The sequence below is a fragment of the Ricinus communis genome, chromosome 3 (genome assembly GCF_019578655.1).
Source record: "Ricinus communis isolate WT05 ecotype wild-type chromosome 3, ASM1957865v1, whole genome shotgun sequence".
Classification (NCBI taxonomy): Eukaryota; Viridiplantae; Streptophyta; class Magnoliopsida; order Malpighiales; family Euphorbiaceae; genus Ricinus; species Ricinus communis.
In genome coordinates, this window is record NC_063258.1 from 19605925 (window position 1) to 19631830 (window position 25906).

Consider the following 25906-nt stretch of genomic DNA (forward strand, 5'->3'; position numbering starts at 1 on the left):
ATATTTAGGTGTGCCTCGATTCTCGTCGTTCCCTCTTTCCTCTAAAAGATTCTTTCACGATCATTCGAAGAATGATATCAATACTCAATCAACTAATTTTGTTTCTTTGCATTTGTACAAGTATTGGATCAGTGTCTATGATTGTCACTTCCACACGCTTTAGCTTAACACTTCTGTTTATGCTCGCCAAATAAAACCAAACCATCATACAAGATATAAAATAGAAAGAGAGGAACAAATGAAACAAAGAAATGAGAACATACGTTTGGATTTTAGATTCAATAAAGAAAGAAATTGCAAGTTCTTTATTCTATTCCATGTCTAAGCATAAGGATCAAATTGAATTAACTTAAACACAAGGGTAGACAAAGAATACAAAAGAAAGGAAGGACGTGAGCGATAACTCTAGGTTCGCTAGTGCTGATCTTCATAAGTTAGATTGATTAAATCCATTGGGATTTCTTTACTATGTTGGCTTAGTATTATATTGTTGGATTGTTTGGGTTAGTTTTGTATTCTTCTTGCTTTCAATATTAATAAGATAATGCATTATTCATGAGACGTTGTGAATTGTGTGTTTAGATTGCCTTGTGTGATTGAGAAGTCCATTTAGCAATTGGAATTTTGAATAGCAAGAACTGGTTAATAATCGCTTAGAGATAAGGATAATTAACTAGCCAGATTAAGAATTAACAAAACTTAATAGAGGCGAATTAAAGCTTAATGCTAATTTAAGAATCAATCGTTAGGAAGAGATTCCAACTTTAGGTTATTAGGTCTAGGAATTTGGTTATCTCGAGAGAGAAACCAAATTCGGTTAAGAATTCGTCCACGGGTAGCATAATTAGACTCACCAATCCTTTATCTTTTGTTTGATTGCCAACTAGTTTAGGTTCCCTTTGGGTTTGCTTTCCTGTCTTGGTTATTTTATTTATCAATTACTCCTGCATCTCCCTTAGAACTTAGCTTGTAGCTATTAGTTAGTTTAGAAATTATTCATCATTCATTTTAGGTTAATATAACAAAGAACAAAGGAGTAACTCTGGGCTTTCACTTTCCCGAGGAATACGACCTTGATACTCGCCATTAGTGCTAGACTGCGTCGATAGGTACACTGCCTTAGATTGTAGCTAACACAAGTAGCAACCATCACAAGGCTGCCTCTATCCTATCTCCCTCGGGCAACTGTCTATGTAGCAAATCCTGAATCTGCCTCTGTGTAGCATCAAAATGCTGGAACTATGCTCTAAACTCCTGCTCAAACCTGTCGAGCCTATCTATATGTTGTTGTTGCATGTTGATGATCATCAAATCTTGCAATCAGCTCATCAATCTGCACACTAGATGGCCGAGGAGCTGATGAGGATGAAGGTTGGGAGGAGCTAGGAAGATCTGTAGGACTGGGGTGGTCCCCCTGCTCCTCCTGAGTTGCCCGGGCTATCGACCGAATAAGTCTGTACTCTAGCCCTAAAGGCCTTGTCCTCTAGGTGATCATCCTCATATGCTACATAGTAGAGAGCCCAGCAGGGGTCATCTCGCCCACAAGTTCAACTCATCCAGTAGAGCTTTGTCTTCTAGCTCCATCCTCTTAGCAATCCTAGTCATATAAGGCCGAAACAAATACAAGTCTTCTTCGGGTCCCCAGTAACAGTATTGCACTGCTGGGCTAATCTATACCCCATGTCCACCCTCCTCCTTTAATGTAGGGCCTATAAATAGAATACATCAGGCTGGGTGAACACTCCAAAAATTGTCACCTCGCCTTGTTAATGTATATACGAGCAGGTAGTGAAGATAGCGCATGCTATCAGAGAGGTTGGACACCTTGGAATTGCTAAAGTAGTAAGGCTCGTCCCCCTCTAAGATGGTCTCCCAGGCCTTGTCGAAAGAAACTCCGTATAAAGAACTTCTGAAATCATCTAACTCTATAGTCGCCTGGTCATAGTGGCCAAGTGCAACACCAAACTGGGGGATACTCATCATGCAAGACTGACCCCCTAACCGAAATGAAATGGCTTCTGGCTACAACTAGTCCTTGATATGTGTTTGAAGGAAGAAAGTATAGGCGAACACAAGTGTGAGCTCCATGTAAGTGGGCTCTACAATGCTGAAGATGGCCTCAAAAGGTGGAGTTTGAAGTAACGCTCGGACCTTAGTAGCTAGGCTAACTGTTTCCAAAATGCCTGCCAGTCGATGCATCTCTCACAGCCTAACTACCTGTACCGAAACTGTAAAAAGTCTATGTCGTGCGAGAGCTAGAGGTGGAGTTAGAGCTCTAGGGGCCGGTGGTCGAGGTGCAGGTGTAGGTGCAGGTGCAGGTGGTGCAGGTGGGTCAATCGGGTCTGTACGCCTTCTCTTGGAGACACCCAACTTTCGGGATCTCTCATGTTGCTCAGCCATAATTCCTGCATGAAAATTAATCAAAACTCTTGCCAAAACAGTAATTCTTGCACTAAAGAGACAATTATTCTAATAGCAACAGTTTAATAGCAATATAACAACAATTTAATATATTTTCAGCACACTTGCATTAGTTAATTTCCAATTCAGCAGCATAATGGCTAATTCACCAAACTAGCTCATAATTTAGCAAGTTCGAATATCAAAAGAGTGATAATCGGGCAATTAAAATGCATAATAAAAGAAATAAAAAATATAAACAATAGTAACTAATAAAGCAAAATAAAAAATAACATCAAATCAACATTAAAAGAAAAATAAGAAATTGAACGAAACAATAAATAAAATGCAACAAAAGTGACGAGTTTATGAAATAATAAAATTAACAAAGAGATTAATGAAAATAAGAAACAATATTAAAAAATTTAGAAATAATTAACTAAATTAGAGAAAAAAGTAAAATAACATACCAAAATGGAGTATTGAACACGGTTGTGTGTCCTAAACACGGGCATGTTATCTTACATGGTAGTGTCCATAGCACATGTTACTCTCAGAAGACATGCTGAATTCCTATTTCAGCTCAACACAATTTGTGCGTCCTCAACACGAGCTTATTGTCTGACACAGTTGTGTCCACAAACCGTCTTACTCTCGAAAGACATGCTGAAATTACATGTTTCTCTCAACACAGTTTGGTTTCCCACAACACGTCTGTGTTGACCAGCACAAGTGGGCGTGTTGAACCTCTAAAGCCATGCTAAAACTCAGAATTCATTTCAGGCACTTTTTCACACGCAATTTCCTATAATTTTCAACAATCAAACATTCAAGTTACCTTCCACATATTTCTAAACACTTAAATGGCATATAAAACTTAAAAAAAATAAATGAAAATGAAGACTAAAGTAGAAAAAACAATGTTCCAAAACTAATGATTAAAATGCATAAAAACATAAAATAAAAGTTAGGGTGCCTCCCAAAAGCGCTTCTTCTTTTCCCCTAGTCACTTAGCTGGACTAATAATGCTTGAGCTACTCTTACTGATGCAAGAAAAGGTTGACTCGCTCCTCGAGCTCCAATGAGTCACCATAGTAATGCTTCAACCTATGCCCATTGACCTTGAAGTTTCCCTATTCTAGATGGTACAATTCTACTATGACATAAAGGATAACTTGCTGGATGGTGAACGGTCCTGACCAATGGCTCTTTAGCTTCCTAAAAAAGAGCTGGAGTCGTGAGTTATACAATAACACACTATCCCCAACTTGGAACTCCTTGGTGCTCCTTAGCCTCTTATAATGCCACTTCTTGGTATGCTCCTTGTAGACTAAGGAGTTGCCATATGTTGGGTTACGCCACTCTTCCAATCCGTTAAGCTGCCCCTGTCCATTTTTACATGCATTATCAACATCAAAATTGCAAGTTTTCAAAGTCCACAATGCTTTATGCTCAAGTTCAATAGGCAAATGGCATGCTTTCCCATAAACTAGCCTATATGATGTAAAACCAGTTGAAGTACGATAGGCCATCCTAAATGCCCATAAGGCATCATCTAGCTTCTCTGCCCAATCCTTCCTACTCACTACTATAGTTTTCTCTAAAATCCATTTCAAATCCCTATTAGTAACCTCCACTTGCCCACTGGTTTGTGGGTGATAGGGTGTGGAAAAATGATAGGGTGTGGGTGATACACTATAGCGTTTAAGCACCTTTTCTAACTGGCCATTACAAAAATGATTTCCCTTGTCACTAATAAAAGCTCTAGGTGTCCCGAACCAAGCAAACAGTCTTTGCATCATTCTTGCTAAACAAGTACCTAAGTGCGAAATGGTCCGTATAGACCATAGTCTTTGATAGCACCAAATAAGATATGAACTTTTCACATGCAAAAACAATAGCCATAAGCTCCTTTTCAGTGGTAGTGTAGTGCTCCTGGGTATTAATCAATATCTTGCTAGCATAGTAAATTAGTTAGAACTTTTTATCTCTCCTCTGTCATAAAATAGCTCCAACTACAAAATCACTAGCATTGCACATAAGCTCAAATGACAGCTCCCAATTAAGTGAGACCATATTCGGGGATGTTGTTAATTTCTCCTTCAACAACTCAAAAGCATGCAAACCATCATCAGAAAATACAAAAGGTCCATCCTTTACAAGCAATTGAGTTAAAGGTCTAGCAATCTTAGAGAAGTCCTTAATAAACCTCCTATAAAAACCTGCATGACCTAAGAAACTCCTAACAACCTTAACTGAACTAGGTGGGGGTAATTTAGTAATAGTATCCACCTTGGCCCTATCGACCTCCATCCCCTCATGTTTAATTTTGTTTTCCATCACTATACCTTCCCTAACCATAAGATGACACTTTTCTCAATTAAGGACTAGGTTAGCATCCACATGCTCAAGCATGCATTTTAGATTATGTAAATAGTGAGTAAAAGAGTTACCAAATACATAAAAGTCATCCATAAAGTCCTCCATGGACTCCTCAATGATATCGTGGAAGATCGCCATTATACATCTTTAAAAAGTCACATGTGCATTGCATAATCCGAATGGCATCCTCCCATATGGGCACGTAAAGGTTGTCTTCTCCTGGTCTTCAGGTGCAATGGGAATCTAGAAGTAACCTGAAAAACCATCTAGAAAATAATGAAACATATGCCCAAACAACCTTTCCAACATTTGATCAATAAAAATAGGAAGGGGAAAATGGTCCTTTCGAGTGGCATCATTTAGCCTCCTGTAATCTATACACTTGAAAGCCCATTACCATTCTAGTCGAGATAAGCTCGTCCTTTTCATTTTTAACCACAGTCATACCTCCCTTTTTGGGAACTACCTCCACAGGACTAACCTAGGAACTATCAAATATAGGGTAAATCAAACCTGCATCAAGAATTACCTCCTTTTTAACCACTTCCTTCATGTTCGGGTTCAGTCTGTGGTTGCACTACTAGCCTGCAGCTATCCTCCATAAGGATCTTGTGCAAGTAGTAGCTAGGACTAATCCTAGGAATGTCAACAATTTTCCAAGCAAACGCCTTTTGGTACTTCCTAAGATACCAAAAACTTGATGGGTGCTAATCGTGTTAGCTACAATCTAAGGCAGTGTACCTATCGATGCAGTCTAGCACTAATGGCGAGTATCAAGGTCGTATTCCTCGGGAAAGCGAAAGCCCAGAGTTACTTCTTTGTTCTTTGTTATATTAACCTAAAATGGATGATGAATAAATTCTAAACTAAATATTAACTACGAGCTAAGTTCTAAGGGAGATGCAGGAGTAATTGATAAGTGAAATAATCAAGACAAAAAGACAAACCCAAAAGGAATCTAAACTAGTTGGCAATCAAAACAAAAGATAAAGGATCGGTGAGTCTAATTATGCTACCCGTGGACGAATTCTTAACCGAATTCGGTTTCTCTCTCTCGATAACCGAATTCCTAAACCTAATAACCTAAAGTTGGAATCTCTTCCTAACGATTGATTCTTAAATTAGCATTAAGCTTTAATCCGCCTCTATTAAGCTTTGTTAATTCTTAATCCGGCTAGTTAATTATCCTTATCTCTAAGCGATTATTAACCAGTTCTTGTTATTCAAAGTTCCAATTGCCAAACGGATTTCTCAATTTCATAAAGCAATCTAAACATCACAATTCACAACGTCTCATGAATAATGCATAATCTTATTAACACTGAAAACAAGAAGAATACAAAACCAACTCAAACAATCCAACAATATAATATCAAACCAACATAGCAAAGAAATCCCAATGGATTTAATCAATTTAGCTAAACATATTCATGTTTAAAACAATCTAGGAAATCAATTACAATGAAAGAATAATGAAAATAAAACATGTACACCCTTTTCTCTCGAATTGGATGAACGTACTCCAAATCCTGGATCTACACTTTGATTAATCTCCCAAACTGCCTCTTGAATTGCTCCACTACTATTTTGCACTTGGAATCTTACGATTCCGGGATTCTACTCACTGCAACTCTCTCTACTTTTCGGTGTAAACCGAACCAGCCACTAGGGCTCAATGTCACTCTTTTCTTTCCCCCTGGTTTAAGAAAAACTCATTTTTTTCTTATATATTTAACTCAGCACGGCCGTGTTCAAGGCCGTGCTGAAACTGTGGATCTCACCAAGTAGGGTTTCACCACGGCCGTGTTTCTCCCCGTGTTGACCACCACGGGCCGTGTTTCTCCCCGTGTTGGCCACCACGGGCCGTGCTGAAGGCCGTGGTGGATACGGAAACCGTGCCCAAAGTGCCAATTTCAAGAATCAAAGCCAATGGTTGAGCACGGCCAGAGTCCAGGCCGTGCTCAATGTATGCATTGCGGGTTCTTGTCCGATCTTGATGAATTCTCGTCCGTTTCCGCACGTATTGATCTATAATTGCTTAAACAATGATGATGGTCCTATAAATGTTCCTGAAATGCAAAAGAACACAAAACACAGGTGATCTGGGAATAAAAGCACAATAATTGCTAAGAACATACGCAATAATATGCAAGCAAATATGTGTAAAACTATGCTTATCAAATTACCCCACACTTAAGCTATTGCTTGTCCTCAAGCAATTAACAACTCACCTCATAAAACTACAGTTAGCAATTCCTTTCAGTTTATGCCCCTAGTCCACAACAGAGAGTATTCAACGCATCTCAAAGGTTACTCAATCATAAATCAAATTACAAATCATTAACAAAGAATGGAAATAATATTAATGCATGAGTAACTTAAATGACAACTCAACACCAACATCATGAACCAATGCCTCACAGGGATCACTCAAGTCGCTCAAAGTGTATATTAGGTAAATAACAAATCCCTCAAAGCAAATGCACAAGACCCGCTCACCATAAGCTTGCTCATAAATCATATCTTCGCTACTGTGAATAAGTAAATACCAAAATCAAAGGGTCTTTACCAAGGTTGAAATGGGGCTAAGGTAAAGGTACGGAGATTTGGATAGAAGTGTGAAAGTGCTGGAATTCGTGCGATAAACAATAGTATATGCTCGAAGGATTAAATGCCTAAGATAACAAAAAGAATCATTCACTAAAATCCCTACTTCATAGAATAACGCTCGCAAATGCTCTAAATCCAATAAAAAGATAAATAATTAAAGAGATTTGTTTATTAAATATTCTTTTTTTTTCTTCTTCTGCTTTTCTTTTTCTCTTTTTTTTTTTATAATAATGAACTAGCAGCTTATTAGCGACCGCTGCATACAACTCGAATAAACATAAAGAATAACAAATACAAATTGGATCAAAGGGAGCATTTAAAATATCAAAAAGATTTAGTGAATTTACCAACATAGCAACTAGCATTTTAATCCCACATATAGTCGAACATATCACAGAAAGAAATTCCAGCATAAGGGTAAAGGAAAGATAAATGTAAAGAATGGTATAATTGAAGTGTATAGGTGTAGATTATGAAGAAAAGGTTAAGGCTCAAAAATTGGCTAACTAATGGAAACATAAGATGGTAGGCTTTTGGTCAAATGTGGGGAATCCTAAATCGCCCAAATCATCTCATGGTATTCACAATATTCATGTAACTTCAACATGCATTACAAAGCAAGTTCTAGGAGCAAAGTTAAGTACAATGCACACTCAAACAAGAAATATAAAGAGCATAAGCATAATGAATGCTCAACTGGCTCAAAATCTCACTTTCGGTGTGGTATTAGGTGCGATTGGTTCAAACATCATTAATTGAATCATTATTTAAGAAACACATGCATATGATATTATCAACGTTCTAAGTTAAAATTCGACAATTCGAAAACAATTAAATAACACCGGTTTAACCCGTATAGGTTGATGTGTAAAACACCATAAATTGTTTTCCAAGGACAATGAACAACAAAGAAAAGTAACTACAATTCTATAAATCAAGTCATCAATCAGCTCAAAATTAGCATACTCAAGTGCATAAAAACACAATGTCCTAACATTTCCTAAAAATACACAACACCTAGCCATAGCAATTAAAAATCCATATGAGAGATTAGGGTTTACCCATAAGCACCCCACACTTAAAGAACACACTGTCCTCAGTGTAAAATGTTATGGATACTCCGCATGGAATGCTCAACTAAGAGAACAAAAGCAATACAATCCAAGTGCATGACATGTATGAAAAATAAAGTAAATAAATACAGAAAAATAAAAAGATCTAGGGGACTGCCCTGATTATCCATCGAGGCTGATGTTGTGGAAATTCAGTGCCTCCTCGGTAGAATCTGAAAATAATAACATAAAGAAATAAAATCAAAAATAAAAATATGAAAACTAAAACTAATAAAATGTTTCAAAACAAAAAGGTTAAAAAAAAAAATTAGAAATTAAAGATAAAAATTGGGGTGCCTCCCAAAAGCGCTTCTTTTTTATGTGATGAGTCTTCTTAGCTGGACTCATGGTGAAAGGCAAATGGGCGTGATCGACGACCATCCATCCTTCTTCCAAGCAAATGGCTTCAAGTATCCGCTTAGAGGGATAATCGTCAATGTCCTCTTCCCGACTATCAAGCAAGCTGCCAGTATGATGGGCAAGACTCGCTCCTCGTATAATTGCATGTAGTCATGATGCTCTAGGGGCTCTTCCAATTTGAAAGCTGAAGTTTCACCAATTGGAAGGATTGACGGTTGGGTAATTTCTTCAGGAACGTCAATGGTTTCCTCTAGTCCTTGTCTTGGTTCACTTGCTAAAAGAAACTCGAGCTCCTCCAAGACTTCTTCCTTGGATAACTCATGCTCATCTTCCATCATCGAACGGACTTGTGGAAAATCCACCAAAAATTCCTCTAACTGCAACTCGAAGATCATCAACTGTACATTCCAGTTGGTAGTCTTTCAGAGGGATTATGTTTGCCTCTTCCTTTTCTGGTTCCATCTCCATGTTCAAGAAATCGTCCTGCAGATAAGCATCATCGTCAAACATAATAGATAAACTAGAAAAATTCTCACCTGAGCATAAAGTGAGCTCAAATGTTCCTCGGATTCGGTAGCATTTGATAAAGTTCTCGATTGCTCTTCGACTAGTAACTTGAAGATTAAGCCTACTTGATGCTCTATGTTATTAATCGAGGCTTGTTGATCTTCAAGTATCCTCTCTGTTTGTTGGAATCTATCATCAAGACTTGTAATGAACCTCATCATCGGCTCTCCGACACTAACTCTTCATCTTGAGTTGAAGATGCAAGAGTAGGCTGATGTGGTTGCCGAGATTCGGTGGTTCGGGCCATCTAAGCTCCATCCATAGGGTGAATGAGTACTCCACTCTTGATTATAGGTGCTTCCATACGAGTCACTTGGCCAATTGCCCGTATAATTCACCCTGTTTACGATTATAAGAATAAGGAGTAAAATCAGTGCACAATGGACAATCATTACTCAAATGTAAACCACAACAAAATTCATAAAAGACTTGAGATGAAAGGATAGGAGAAGAGAGTTGATCGGTAGCCCTGCAAAACGATTCCACTCGAGCATCTAAAGATGCACGGGCATCCCAATTTTTAGCACTCTCTTGGTTCCTATTCTCATTTTCCAATGCGTCATACAAAGATTTTGAGTTTAGCATTGAACCTCCTTATCATTCACTATCTGAATCATAAACTTAAGCTAAATAAATATGTACAAATAAAATAAAATAAATAAACAAATAAAAATAAAAATCATAAAATAATAAGAAAGAAAAAAATGGCTAAATTAACAAATAGCAAATTTCACTCTAGTTTTCAAACAATTCCCCGGCGACGGCGCCAAAAACTTGATGGGTGCTAATCGTGTTAGCTATAATCTAAGGCAGTGTACCTATCAATGCAGTCTAGCACTAATGGCGAGTATCAAGGTCGTATTCCTCGGGAAAGCGAAAGCCCAGAGTTACTTCTTTGTTCTTTGTTATATTAACCTAAAATGGATGATGAATAAATTCTAAACTAACTATTAACTACGAGCTAAGTTCTAAGGGAGATGCAGGAGTAATTGATAAGTGAAATAATCAAGACAAGAAGAAAAACCCAAAGGGAATCTAAACTAGTTGGCAATCAAAACAAAAGATAAAGGATCGGTGAGTCTAATTATGCTACCCGTGGATGAATTCTTAACCGAATTCGGTTTCTCTCTCGAGATAACCGAATTCGGTTTCTCTCTCGAGATAACCGAATTCCTAAACCTAATAACCTAAAGTTGGAATCTCTTCCTAACGATTGATTCTTAAATTAGCATTAAGCTTTAATCCGCCTCTATTAAGCTTTGTTAATTCTTAATCCGGCTAGTTAATTATCCTTATCTCTAAGCGATTATTAACCAGTTCTTGTTATTCAAAGTTCCAATTGCCAAACGGATTTCTCAATCTCATAAAGCAATCTAAACATCACAATTCACAACGTCTCATGAATAATGCATAATCTTATTAACACTGAAAACAAGAAGAATACAAAACCAACTCAAACAATCCAACAATATAATATCAAACCAACATAGCAAAGAAATCCCAATGGATTTAATCAATTTAGCTAAACATATTCATGTTTAAAACAATCTAGGAAATCAATTACAATGAAAGAATAATGAAAATAAAACATGTACACCCTTTTCTCTCGAATTGGATGAACAGCTCCAAATCTGGATCTACACTTTGATTAATCTCCCAAACTGCCTCTTGAATTGCTCCACTACTATTTTGCACTCGGAATCTTACGATTCCGGGATTCTTACTCACTGCAACTCTCTCTCGCACTCAGTATTGTGTAGAAACCAAACCAGCCACTAGGGCTCAATGTCACTCTTTTCTTTCCCCCTGGTTTAAGAAAAACTCATTTTTTTCTTATATATTTAACTCAAAGACTTCAAGGCGTCTTTGGTGGATCTCACCAAGTAGGGTTTCACCACGGCCGTGGTTCTCCCCGTGTTGGCCACCACGGGTCGTGTTTCTCCCCGTGTTGGCCACCACGGGCCGTGCTGAAGGCCGTGGTGGATACGGAAATCGTGCCCAAAGTGCCAATTTCAAGAATCAAAGCCAATGGTTGAGCACGGCCAGAGTCCAGGCCGTGCTCAATGTATGCATTGCAGGCTCTTGTCCGATCTTGATGAATTCTCGTCCGTTTCCGCACGTATTGATCTATAATTGCTTAAACAACGATGATGGTCCTATAAATGTTCCTGAAATGCAAAAGAACACAAAACACAGGTGATCTGGGAATAAAAGCACAATAATTGCTAAGAACATACGCAATAATATGCAAGCAAATATGTGTAAAACTATGCTTATCAATAGGCCAAAGTCATCTCCCTCTCTTCGGGTGTCAAGTCTGCTGCTAGGATGAAAGGCAGCATGTTATCCTCATTCAGATATGCATAATTGAGGTGCTTTGGGAGTTCTTTCAACTCAAGGACTGGTGGTTCCTAAAGTGACGGTCTCAATTTCTGCACACCTACCCTATCAATCTCAATAAACTTATCAATATTCTTACTTGGTTCATTAGCTAACAAAAATGCAACCTGTTCTAACACACTCTTATTGGATAGCTCATGCTCATGCTCTGCCTACAAGGCAACTTGTAAGGGATCATTAAGCAATATTTCCTGCAACTGTGTATCAATAACATCATCAAGTAAATCAACAGAAAATATAGTATCATCATGATCTAAGAACTATCTCATAGAATTATTCAAATCAAAAGTGATAGTTTCATCCCCTACCCTAAGTTTAAGCTTCCCATCACAAACATCTATAATAGCCCTAGATGTTGCAAGGAAAGGTCGACCTAAAATGAAAGGTACGTTACTCTCACCATCCATGTCCATTATCACAAAGTCAACATGAAATGTAAATTTGTCAACCTTAACAAGTACATCCTCCACAATACCCCTAGGATACTTAACAGTCCTATCAACTAACTGTATGCTAATCCTAGTGGGTTTCGTCTCACCTAGCCCCAACTTGGTAAACAAACCGTATGACATTAAATTAATCCTAGCTCATAAGTCAGCTAAAGCATTGCTAATTATCAAATCACCAATCACACAAGAGATAGTAAAACTCCTTGGATCACGCTTCTTCTCTAGCAATTTATTTTGAAGTATAGCCGAACACTCCTCATTTAAGGTCACGATCGCCAAGTCCTCTAACTTTCTATTATTGCTAAGGATTTCCTTTAAGAACTTCGCATACCCAGACATCTGCGAAATAGCTTCAACAAAAGGTAAGTTAATTTGCAGTTGTTTAAACAAGTTAAGAAACTTAACAAACTGCTGATCAACTTTCTCCTGCTTGAACCTGGCAGGATATGGGATCGGAGGCTGGTATTCCTTCAGAGGACTCTTCTTCCTGCCCTCTATCTTCTCTGGCTCCATCACATTGCTGTCTCTATCTTTCCTACCAAATCTTCCTATACAACATCATCATCATTAGAAATAGGAATAGAATTAGATAGTTGCTTACTTGATCGTAAAGTGATAGCCTTCATGTGCTCTCTCAAGTTGGACTCCGTATTACTAGGCAAAGTCCCTAGCTGCCTCTCAATCATCATCTTAGAAATCTGGCCTATCTGATTCTCCAAATTCTAAATTGAGGCCTGTTGATTTCTAAGAGCTGCGTCCATCTGTTGGAATCTAGTCTCTAAAGCGGACATAAACTTCATCATCAGCTCCTCTAAGTTAGGCTTTTCTCTTGACTCTAAGGAGACTGAGGTGGGAGAACAAATTGTTGCCACTGTTGATGTAGTTGCTGAAACCCTGGTGGCCCCTAGTTGTTGTTGTTGTTCATCCATCCAAATGATTTCTCCATTCCTGATTATAGGTGTTTCTATACGGGTTGTTTTGCTGCCTAGGCTGACTTGCCATATAGTCCACCTGTTCATGGTTAGATAAAGAAGAGGAATAACATATCTCCTGATATATAGTTACTACTGTAATGCAGGCCACCACAAAACTCATAGCTTGCTTGAGCTGCTTGGACAGGCATCTAGAGTTGATCAAGTTTCTTGGATAATAACTCCACTTGAGTTGCCAAGGCTGCAGTGGCATCCAACTGGTGTACACTCCCTTGACGTCCCATCCTGCTCCTAGTAGTGTGCCACTGGTAATTGTTTTTAGCCATGTCCTCAATCAAGCTTTCGGCTTGCTCTGGTATCTTGCTGCTCAAAGAACCACCTGCAGCTGCATTTACCATCTGCTTAGTAGCCAAATTCAAATCATTATAAAAAGTTTCTACCTGTAACCAGATTGGTAATCCATGGTGTGGGCAGCATCGCAGTAGGTCCTTGTACCTCTCCCAAGAGTCGTACATTGACTCATCGTCAAAATGCACCAAAAAAGATATATCATCTCTAAGTTTAGCAGTTTTAGAGGGAGGAAAGTACTTAATAGAAATTTCTCTGCCAAAGCATTCCAGGTAGTGATAGTGTTAAAAGGTAGTGACTGTAGCCACTCCTTTGCTCTATCCCTCAAGGAAAATGGGAAGAAGTGGAGATGAATTGCATCGTCTATTGTCCTATTAATCTTGAAGGTATCACAAATCTCCAAGAAACTTGCTATATGTGCATTAGGATCCTTATCTCGCAAGCCCTAAAACTGAACCATTTGTTGCACCATCTGAATAACATTAGGCTTTATTTCAAAATTATTGGCGGCAATAGTCGGTCTCGTAATGCATTTTCATATCCCCTCAAATGATGGTTTCGCAAAATCATACATCATCCGGTTATTGTCATTGTTGTCGTTAGCATCTACCATCTCTACTATAATCTTTCCGGACTTACTCTCGTGTACGGATTTCCTAACCTGAATCTCTTCTTGCTCTATGTTTAATTGCTTTCTCAATTGCCTGAGGGATCGCTCTGGTTCTGGTAGAGGGTCTAATAGATCAAGATTGGATCTCCTGGTCATACACTACCTAAAATAATAAATAACCATGATCTTTCACACCTTATCCATATAACCTATGGGGTTGCAATTTAGACTTAGCCTTTAAACATACAATGCATCGACCACACACCTTATTCACATCATGTTTCATGCAAGGCAAAAAGAAATGTTCAATCAGTATGTCATAAGTCTTATGCACCCTAAAATGATTGATTAAACCGCCCCCATGTTCCTCTTTAACAAGTATCTCATGCAAAGAACAACTAGAAATGCATAGGCGATTCTTTTTGTAAGGATATCCATCAAATACATAGAAATCATTAAAGGCAGCCCCATTAGCACAAGTATTAAACACATTACCAAAGTCATTATAATTCAAATACAACTTATTAATAAACCCAAAACCCAATAATTTAGAATTAAGAGTATTAACCAAAGCATACCTTCGGGATAATACATCAGCAACCACATTCTCTTTACGTTTCTTATACTTGATCATATATAGGAATGTCTCAATAAAATCCATCCACTTTCCATGTCTTCCGTTCAACTTGTCTTGCCCCTTGAGATGCTTCAAACTCTTATGATTTGTATGTATGACAAACTCCTTAGGCTACAGGTAGTATTGCCATGTATGCAAAGCATGAACTAAAGCATAGAGTTCTTTGTCATATGTTGGGTATCAAAGTGCTACACCATTTAGCTTTTCACTAAAATAGCAAATTGGCCTTTGTTCTTGGATCAAAACAACCCCAACACCAATGCATGTGCGTAGGGTCTTTGTTCTTGCATCACATTTAACCTTAAAGGCTTTGTCAAAGTTAGGTAAAATCAGCAAAGAAGCATTACACAATCTATCTTATAGCAAATTAAAAGCATTTTCTTGTGCATCACCACAATTGAACCAAATATTCTTCTTGACAATTTCATTTAATGGTGCAGCAATGCTACTAAAATCCCCAATGAACCTTCTATAAAAATTAGCAAGACCATAAAAACTCCTACCTTGGCTAATGTTGGTAGGTGTCGGCAATTCCTTAATTTCTTGCACCTTTTCCTCATCAACATCTAGGCCTTTAGAACTAACAACAAAACCTGAAAATATGACTCTATCCATGCGAAAACTACACTTCTTTAGATTACTAAACAATTTTTCTCTTCTAAGAACATCTAAGACCCTATGCACATGCATAATAGGATCATCAAAAGACTTAGAATAGATTAGAATATCATCAAAATATACAACTACAAATTTACCAAGAAATTCACGCAATACATGGTTCATTAACCTCATGAAAGTGTTAAGTGCATTAATAAGCCCAAATGGCATTACAAGCCTCTCATACAGACCATACTTAGTCTTAATGATGTTTTCAACTCATTCCTAACTTTCATGCGAATTTGATAATATTCAGAACGCAAATCAATCTTAGTAAAGTAACATGCACCATGCAACTCATCATGCATATCATCTAACCTAGGGATAGGATGACGATACTTTACCATTATTTTATTAATTGCACGGTAGTCTTCTTCACTTTTTCTTTATTTATGCTGAATTCTTTTTGTTTCAGTTTTTTATCCTTCTAAGTACTCTTTCTTTTTAAAAGTTTACACCTTTGTGTTCATAAAATAAATTTTTGTTGTCCCTTCTTGTTAATCTCTTTGTGTTATTCTTAATTTCTTTTCACTTTTGTTATTATCATAAAAAAATAAAAACAAATTAAAAGATCAAACAAAAAGAAGGTTTGGGTGGCATAAAGAACATATTCTATTATTGTCTTTCATTGTCTTCTTGTGTCTAGCTACTTTAAGTTTGGCCTTACCTAACTACTTGATATATACCAACCTTTTCTTTCCACTCCATTGAATTTCTATAATTTAATTTCGTTTGTTTAGGTAATTAGTTCATCCACCTAAAGTAAAAGCAAGAGAGGTAAAAGGCAATAGTGGTAAGACTAGCATTGAGAAAAGTCAAACCTTGAGTGAAACACAAGTGGTGTGACATTTTAATTGAGAGAAACACGTGAGGCAGTGTTTCTATAAGGTTATCCTAACTTGTTTTTCAAGTTTTGCACAATGTCAAAAGAACAAGTTTCAAGTAGTGTTGGAGCATCCATTGAGAAAACTTTGCAAGCAATGCAAAAGGAATTTGAAAGAATGTATAGGCGGATGGATGATGTTGTTGAAAGTGTAAGAAAGCAAGGTGAAACTATTACAAGGATTCAAAATGAGCCTAGAAGAGAAAGGCAACTAGCCTTTGAACAAGAGGATTATGATGGTGAAGAAGACTTGGAGGATGACCAAACAACCACTCTTAGAGGAGATGACCATCCTAGGATACAGAATAGGAGATCAAGGCAAGATGGTGTAGACCGCAGCCTAGGTAGCATCAAAATGAAAATTCCTTCCTTTTAAAGAAAGAATGATCCTGATGTCTACTTGGAATGGGAGCAAAAGGTGGAGATGATCTTCGAATGCCATAACTATTTGGAGGAGAAGAAGGTAAAACTTATTGTCGTTGAGTTTTGTGATTATGCTAGTGTTTGGTGGCATCAATTTTGTAGGGAAAGGAGATGAAATGGAGAAAGACTCGTAGGGACATGGATGGAGATGAAACGCATCATGAGGAAGAGGTTCATTCCTAACCATTACTATAGAGATTTACATCACCGATTGCAAACTCTAAGGCAAGGAACCATGAGTGTGGAGGAGTACCATAAAGAAATGGAAATGGCTATGATTAAAGCAAATGTTGAGGAGGATAGAGAAGCTACCATGGCAAGATTCTTGAATGGTCTAAACAAGAATATTGTTGATCTTGTGGAGTTGCAACATTTTATGGAGCTTGAGGACATGGTGAATGTGGCCATGAAAATTGAAAGGCAACTCAAGCGAAAAGGTCCAAGTAAGTTTGATTCTAAACTTAATTCTAGTTCTAGTTCTTCTAATTGGAAATTGAACTGTAGTAAAAAGGATGATAAATTTGCTAAGCCTAAAGTGGATGAGAATAAGAATAAAAATGAAATAGGCAGTAAAAATAAAGTTGAGAATCAAGCTAATCAATCTAGAAACTTGAAGTGTCTTAGACATGGTCATTATGCATGTGATTGCCCTAATAAAAGGACCATTATTATTAGAGATGGAATTGTTGAATCTGAAAGCCAAGATAAAAATGATAATGAGAATGATGACATGCCAACTTCAGAGGATGTTAGTAATGTTGACTATGCTAAAAGGGATGTGTTAGTAGTATAATGCACACTTAATTTACAATGTAAACATGATGAGCATGGAGAGCAGCGTGAGAATTTATTTCATACTCCTTGTTTAATTGTTAATAAGTTATGCAACATGATTTTTGATAGTGGAAATTGTACTAATGTTGCTAGTACTTTGCTTGTGGAGAAATTGAAATTACCAACTACCAAACACCCAAGGCCTTACAAGTTGCAATGCTTAAATGATAGTGGTGTGTGAAGGGAAATAAGCACGTACTAATTTCTTTTTCCATTGAGAGATATAAGGATGAGGTGCTCTATTAATGCAGTTTCCATGTATGTTGGACATTATTTGTTGGGAAGACCTTGGCATATGATATATGACAGGCGTATGATTTATGATGGGTTCAAGAATCGATATTCCTTGACTATTGACGGACAAAAGTTTAATCTTGGACCATTACCTCCCAAGGCCATTTTTTATGATCAAATGAGAATTAAACAATAATATGAAGAGCTTGAATCTTCATATAGGGAAAAATTTGGGAGGGAGCAAGAAATAGTGAAAAAAGAAAAAGGTGAGGTAAGTGGTAAAAGTGAGTGTAATGGAAAACACAAGGTGAGAGAAAACAAGGGAGATGAGAGTGAAAGAAAAATGAATGTGTATGCAAAGCCAATTGATTTGAGGAAAACACTAACCTTGAGGCAGCCTTTACTTGTGCTCATGTACAAAGAAGTTTTGATGATTTCTAATGATCTTAACAAGGATTTGCCTAGTGTTGTTCTTGAGCTTTTGTAGGAATATGATGACCTCTTTCCTAAAAATGTACCTAAAGGACTACTACTAATTCGAGGAATTTAACATCAAATTGATTTCATTCCTGGTATAAGCATACCAAATAGGCCAGCGTATAGATGCAACCCTGAGGAGACAAAAGAAATCCAAAGGCAAGTGAGTGAGCTTATGGATAAGGGGTACATAAGAGAAAGCATGAGTCCGTGTACGGTTCCTATAATTTTGGTGCTTAAGAAAGATGGTTCATGGAGGATGTGTGTTGATTGTCATGCCGTCAACAAAATAACGATAAAGTATCGCCATTCTATACCTAGCCTAGATGACATGTTGGATGAATAGGTGCTTGTGTTTTTCCTAAAGTGGATTTAAAATATGGATATCATCAAATAAGAATGTGTGAGGGTGATGAATGGAAAACCTCTTTTCAAAATGAAACATGGATTATATGAGCGGTTAGTCATGCCGTTTGGTTTATCTAATGCTCCAAGTACTTTTATGTGATTGATGAATCATGTTTTATGCACTTTCATTAGAAAGTTTGTAGTGGTTTATTTTGATGATATTCTTGTGTATAGCAAATCTTTAGATGAGCATGTAATACATTTAAAGCTTATTTTAAATGTGTTAAGGCAAGAGACATTATATGCTAATCTTAAGAATTGCACTATTTGCACTAATGAAATTACTTTTCTTGGATATATTGTTAATGATAAGGGAATTCATGTTGATCAAGAAAAGTAAAAGTAATTAGAGAGTGGTCCAAACCTACTAGTGTGCATGATGTTAGGAGTTTTCATGATCATTAAGGATTTCTCTACAATTGCTACACCTTTAACTGAATGCATTAAAAGGAATGTGGGTTTTAAGTGGGAAAAAGAATAAGATGATGCTTTTAACTTGCTAAAAGACAAACTTTAGCACCTTTACTTGCTTTGCCTGACTTCACTAAAACCTTTAAGGTTGAGTATGATACAAGTGGAATAGGTATTAGTGGAGTCTTGATGCAAGAAAGAAGACCAATTGTGCTCTTTAGTGAGAAGCTGAGTGGAGCAAGTCTAAAAATTATGAGATTGCATGGAGTTCTAAGGACAATTATTAGTGATAAATGATGCAACTGATATTACGGGGTTGTTCTTCAAAGAAATTATAAGATTGTATGGAGTTCTAAGGACAATTGTTAGTGATAAAGATGTCAAGTTCCTTAGCCACTTTTGGAAGACACTTTGGGGCAAGTTGGGAATAAAGATTATATTCTTAAAAAATTGTCATCCACAAACGGATGGACAAACTAAGGTGGTTAATAGGACTCGCTCACAACTATTGAGGGCAATAATTAAAAGCAATTTGAAGAATTGGGAAGAATGTTTGCCACATGTTGAGTTTGAATACAATAGGAGTGTTCATGCTACAACAAATTATTCACCTTTTGAGGTTGTATATGGGTTGAATCCATTAACTCCTATAGATTTACTGCCATTACCCATTGATAAGGCTAATTTTAAAGGCAAGCAAAAAACTGAATTTGTTAAAAGCTTACATGAGAAGGTGCGTGCTCAAATAGAGAAAAGAAATCGACAATATGAAAAGTAACACAACATGGGGAGAAAGAAAGTTGTATTCGAGCCGGGTGACTAGATTTGAATCAATTTAAGGAAGGAAAGATTCCAAACTAAAGGAAGTATAAGTTAATGCCAAGAGGGGATGGGCCATTCCAAGTCCTTGAAAGAATTAATGATAATGCCTACAAGCTAGATTTTCCATGTGAGTATGGCAATTTGAGTGCTTCTTTTAATGTTACTGATCTTTCTTTATTTGATGTAGGTGATAAAGTTGATAATGAGGCTGATTCAAGGACGAATCCTTACGAGGAAAGAGGGAATGATGCAACAAGACAATAACTACAAATGATCCTTTAAGCTTTCAAGGAGGTCCAATGCAAGAAGCTTTATTGGACTTAATTAAAGATATTTGGAGTGTTCAAACACAACAAGGCCTAGCCCAAGGCTTAGGGTTGCAAAAAGGAACCAAAATCATCACTTTAATGCAATCAGTTTAGGCTGAACTCAAAGGTTCAATACAATTCATTTGAAGCCTTTTTATTTTCATTTTTATTAGGTTTTCTTAAGTTAGGGTATGATTAGTTGTCATTTGGAGTTACATAATGGATGCACATGATTAGTTAGAATTTGGAGTTACAAAATGGATGTATAGGATTAGTTGTCATTTGGGAGTAACAAAATGAGTGCCATCAATGTAAAAACAACCACTTTTAATGAGTTTTAATGGGGATTAAAGGGGAAAATGTGAGAAAGCTCAAAAGACATCCATTTAGGGTTCTTTATCTTGTTTTGGCTATAAATATCAAAGCCAAATTCATTTGTAAAAATTAATTGATGAATGATAATCTTTATTTGCTCTTTCTGATTGTTTTCGCTTAAGTTCTTACATGAACTTTGAACTTATCAAACTATTTTTAGTTTGTAGCATTCTCTAACCAAAATCTTATGTTTTATTCTTAACTTATCAAATCATACTTGGTTTGTGGCGTTTGGAGTTGAATTCAAGTGCTAGTTTCATTGTTGGAACTAGATTTCCCTAACTTCAACTTCACTTGAGGAGAGATCCTTAGGTTTTGGAATCATCTTAGTTAGAGGGTGTTTTCTTGCGTTCCATATGTATCATAACTATATAGTTATTGGGATGTATGGTTGCTAAGATGATGATTTCCTATCAATTTCTTTACCATCAAAGTGCTAGCAATCTTTGTACAACTACCACTATCAATAATGTCATTACATGTCTTACCTTGAACATGGCATCTATTGTGGAATATGTTGTCCTTTTGCTGCTCCATATTATCTTCCTCCTTCATTTGTGCATTAGGTGTGCACCTAGCAACCAAAAGATCATCTCTAATGAGCAAATAGAGTAAAGCACTGGTCTAGGCACCAATCTTCTTAAAGCGAAGGAAGAATTGTAACTAAGTAACGAAGCCCCAACCAGAGGCTAGCGAGTTACCTCCATTTTGTTAGCTTCGGTTAGGTTGGTCTCTTTAGGATACTAACCAAACTAGCACAATGAATCCTACTCCAAAAAGGAGCCTTGATGATGCAAATCCTACTAGCTCAAGGAATCCTAATCCAATAAGGAGTGTTAACTCAACTAGGAATTCTAATCCTACAAGGGGTCCTGATGATATTAGGAGTTCAAGCAAAGAAAGGAATCCTAATTCAATTAGGAGTCCTAGTTTGATTCAAATTGAAAGTCAATGAGCTTATCTAAGAATTATGGGCTAAGGACACATCAAGGCTTGAAGAATTGGATTTAAGTTCAAGGCTCATTAATCTAATTCAGTTTATTAGGCTTGAATGAATCTAATTGGGTTTAAAAAGACCAAAGAAGCTAAATTGGAGCATATAAAGACTTTGGGCCTAACTTGGCTTATGTTATGAGTTCCATCTACATGACTTATGTAAATTAGGATTTTATGGCTTATTATGGGCAGCCACACATGTATTTTAACATAATTAGGACTTTTTTTAAGTTATCTCTTTTAGTTAAGAAGGTTATCATTATCTTATATGAGATGTAAATTCTTATAAGTTAAGATTTAGGGTTCTCTAAGGCCTATATAAAGCTAGTACGAATTTTGATGTAACAAAAAAATTAAGTTGAAGTTGAAGCTGAATGATAATTGGTTTTTAAACCTTAAAGCTGTTTGCTTGTTCTTGTTTGAATGCAAATCTTTCTTATCAAAGAGTTGATCTATCCTTATGATATACTTGGAATTGGGGTTTAAGGGACTTAGTTTTCCTTAGGTTCTAATTCTTGATCATCTTTCTAAGTAATCTGTTTTCTAACCTTTCTTAGGGGTTGAATTGAATTGGTTCTTGGAGTTTTCATGTTAATATGTTGGAGGTCCGAAATTCAAAAAAAGGTTCTCATGCTTGTTCATAGAGATTCCATATCACCTTGTTGCCTGAAACATTCTTACTCCTTATCCCATCAAAAACAACCTTATCAACTCCTATTTTATTTCCTTTCCATTGATTAGACCAATTAGGCTTATTGCTTGAAGTGCCTTTTTGTTCCAACCTTGCTACACCCCTTAGTTTTAATTGCTTTTCAACCTTAATTGCAAGATGAACTAATTCCTCAAGTTCTACATAATATTGCAATTTGATCCTATCTGCAATCTCTTTATTAGGCCCACCAATAGAAAGTGCCATGGTAGCTTCCCTATCTTCATCCAAATCAGTCCTTGTCATGAGCATTTCCATTTCCTTATAATAATCCACTACCTTCCTAGTACCTTTCTTTAAAGCTTGGAGTCTTTAATATAACTCCCTATGGTAATGTCTATGTACAAAATGTCTTTTCATAATGGTTTTGAGAGCATGCCAAGTATCAATAGGCTTTTCCATGTTTCTTCTCCTACTCACCACCAATTGATCCCACCACACTATTACATACTCAGAAAATTGAGTAACCACTAACTTTACCTTCTTTTCCTCATAAAAATTATGACAATCAAAGATAAGGTCTACTTGCTTTTCCCATTCCAAGTATGCCTCAGGATTTGATTTTCCTAAAAAGGTAGGAATCCTAAGTTTGATGCTACCCAAATTTCTATCCATATCATCATTATACCCATAGTAACCACCAAACTCACTTCTACTATTCCCTCTAGCCATTGTATTGTTTCAACCTCCTTTAGCTCCTCAATCCATGCCACAGCCAACACCCACAGTTGTGGCATTATCATCATTATTATAGCCTAAATCTAAATCTTTCTTATTGCCTACCAAGTTCTACCTATTATTTCTTGCACGAGCATTAGCACTAATTTGCTCTAATATGGCTCTTTGGTTGGCTGCCATATATAACTGCATCTTCTCCATAGCCTCATTGATGTTCATTATACTCCATTGCACTCTTTCATTTCTGCACGAGCCTACCTAATAATACTTCGACCCAAATTACTTCATTGTATGCTCCCAAACATCAAAATGCTTGCATTTCTGCTTGTATAACGCTTGAATTAATAAAAAGCAACATGATTTCTCCCTTACAGGTGTGGATTTACATCTCGTCTTGCTTCATCATCAAGCTAAGCCCCAATGCCACCGGTTAAGCTTGTTAATTGAGTTTTCATGATTCCTTACGCTAATCCTTGTGTCATCAGAAATCATCGTGCCTAGAGGAACTGATGCAAACCCAAAGCCTAAGGAGCCAAGTAGCCAACCAAGTCAAGGAGATCAAGTTCCAAGCCCAAATTATCCATTAATATCAAGTTCCAAACCAAGTAGCAAAATTAATTAGAAAATAATGGCAGGCACCCCTTATGGTTATTTAGAAGTATTAGTGCTTGTTTTGGTCATTCCTTCCTATATGCCAACTTTGTTTCTTATTTTTTCATTTAGAAAACATTCTAATAATGCCAAATATACTACTTAGGCATTTTTTAGGGGAAATTCAAGAGGGAGGCACCATTTTAATTGATTAGGAAGATCTCTTTGATTTACTAAATCAATTAAGTTGCATATTTTGCTATTTAGGAAGATTTTAATTTAGGTTTTAATTGTTATTTCCTATCTTAGATTAATTCCTTATTGCATATGGGAATTAGGTTTTATTTTTTCTATTTAAACTCATTGTACTTATCAAGACTTGTCTTTGTGGCGTTCCTTTGTGACTTATCACTCACCTTCTTCCTTAATCTTGAATGTGGCATCCAAAACCTTTTCTATACTAAGGTTCACACATCTAGTAAAGTGTTGGGTCGGGGTCCTTGTTCGTGAATCTGACTTTAGACGTTCTTCATAATAATTTTTGCAAATCCATCAAGAATCACATTAGGAACAAGGAATGATGGAGATTTTAATAGTGCAAAAAATATTAGGCGTGTCTTGATTCTAGTTGTTTCCTCTTTCCTCTAAAAGATTCATCCATGATTATTTGGAGAATGATATCAACTAATTTTGTTTCTTCACATTTGTCTAAGCATTGGATCGGTGCCTATGATTGCTGCTTCCACGTGCTTTCACTCGAAACTCATGTTTATGCTCCCCAGATAAAACCAAACCACTATACTAGATAGAGATTAGAAAGAGAGGCACAAAACAAACGAGCAAAATGAGAACATAGGTAAGATTTTTTATCCAATAAGGAAAGAAATCACCAATTCTTTATTCTCTTCTATATAGCTAAGTGTAAGTATCAAATCGAATTCATTTAAAGTAATTTGATTTGAAGTGTTATTAGGAAAGGCCCACGCGAATTTCACCTTGTTTCTATTAAGCTGGGTCATAAAATTTCGAACCACGAGAGTTGTTGACCAATCAACCCCTCTCTTGTTCTTAATTTGACTTCAATTTATACATATTTCTTTATTTATTTATTCATATTTAGCCTCTAGTTCTTTCTTTATTTATTTACTCATATTCATATTTCTCTCTTATGAGCATGGATTTACGTCTCGTCCTGCTTGATCATCGCTACCGGTCAGGCTTGTCAATTAAGTTTCTACGATTCCTTATGCCAATCCTTATGTCATAAGAAGTCATCGTGCCTAGAGGAACTCATGCAAACCCAAAGCCCAAGGAGCCAAGTAGCCAACCAAGTCAAGGAGATTATGTTCTAAGCCCAAATGTTAAGGGAGGCCCAGTTACAAGGGCTAGAGCCAAAAGAATGAAGGAGGCCTTAAATAGGCTTATTCAAGATATTTGGACCAAAGCACCAAATCCACATGGAGAGTTAAGTTTAATAAAGCCCAATTCTCTTCCATACGGCTAAGCATAAGGATTGAATTGAATTGATTTAAACACAAGAGTAGACAAAGAACATAAAAGAAAGGAAGAACATAGCAATAACTCTAGGTTTGCTAGTTCAGTTCTTCATATGTCTGTAAAGTTCTTGCAAGAGCCCATGACTTGATTTCTCTCATTTTGTACATTTCTTTTGTGCCTCTCTTTCTAATCTTTTGTGCCTCACTTCCATGAGCTTTCACTTTGAAAGGAAAACTACTTTAAATATTATTGATAAGTTGAAATTTACAAAGAAATTCGTTTTAGGCTTTATAAGCCTAAGAAAACCTAAATCCTAGCTTACTTAGAAAACATATCTCAAAAGGATAGAGATAATCTTCCTAATTAAAAGATAACTAAAGACAATTCCTAATTAAGCTAAAACACATAAGTAGCCGCCCAGAGCAACTAAAGAAAATCCTAATCTAAAAACAAATCATGCGCATGGGCCTTATTTAAGTGTAAGCTAAATAGGCCCATATAATAAGCTAAAACTAAAGCCCAAATGTGGCTTGTAGAATTGGACCATTGATGGGCTAAATTGTGTTAGCTACAATCTAAGGCAGTGTACCTATCGATGCAGTCTAGCACTAATGGCGAGTATCAAGGTCGTATTCCTCGGGAAAGTGAAAGCCCAGAGTTACTCCTTTGTTCTTTGTTATATTAACCTAAAATGAGTGATGAATACTTTCTAAACTAACTAATAGCTACAATCTAAGTTCTAAGGGAGATGCAGGAGTAATTGATAACTAAAATAACCAAGACAAGAAAGCAAACC

At 36.7% G+C, this 25906-nt stretch overlaps 1 protein-coding gene and 1 non-coding gene across 2 annotated transcripts; one reads left to right on the forward strand and one right to left on the reverse strand.

Annotated features, from left to right (window-relative positions):
* Positions 1–12418: 12418 nt before the first annotated feature.
* LOC125369569 lies at positions 12419–12969 on the reverse strand. The gene is made up of 2 exons (XM_048372348.1): positions 12882–12969; positions 12419–12828 (listed from the first exon to the last, which is right to left on the reverse strand). Exons 1-2 carry the CDS (start codon positions 12967–12969, stop codon positions 12419–12421), a joined length of 498 nt encoding a protein of 165 aa, XP_048228305.1.
* A 699-nt stretch (positions 12970–13668) lies between these two features.
* On the forward strand, positions 13669–13775 carry LOC112535186. The gene has a single exon (XR_003079363.1). It is a non-coding gene; the product is annotated as a small nucleolar RNA R71 (small nucleolar RNA).
* The last annotated feature ends 12131 nt before the right edge of the window (positions 13776–25906 follow it).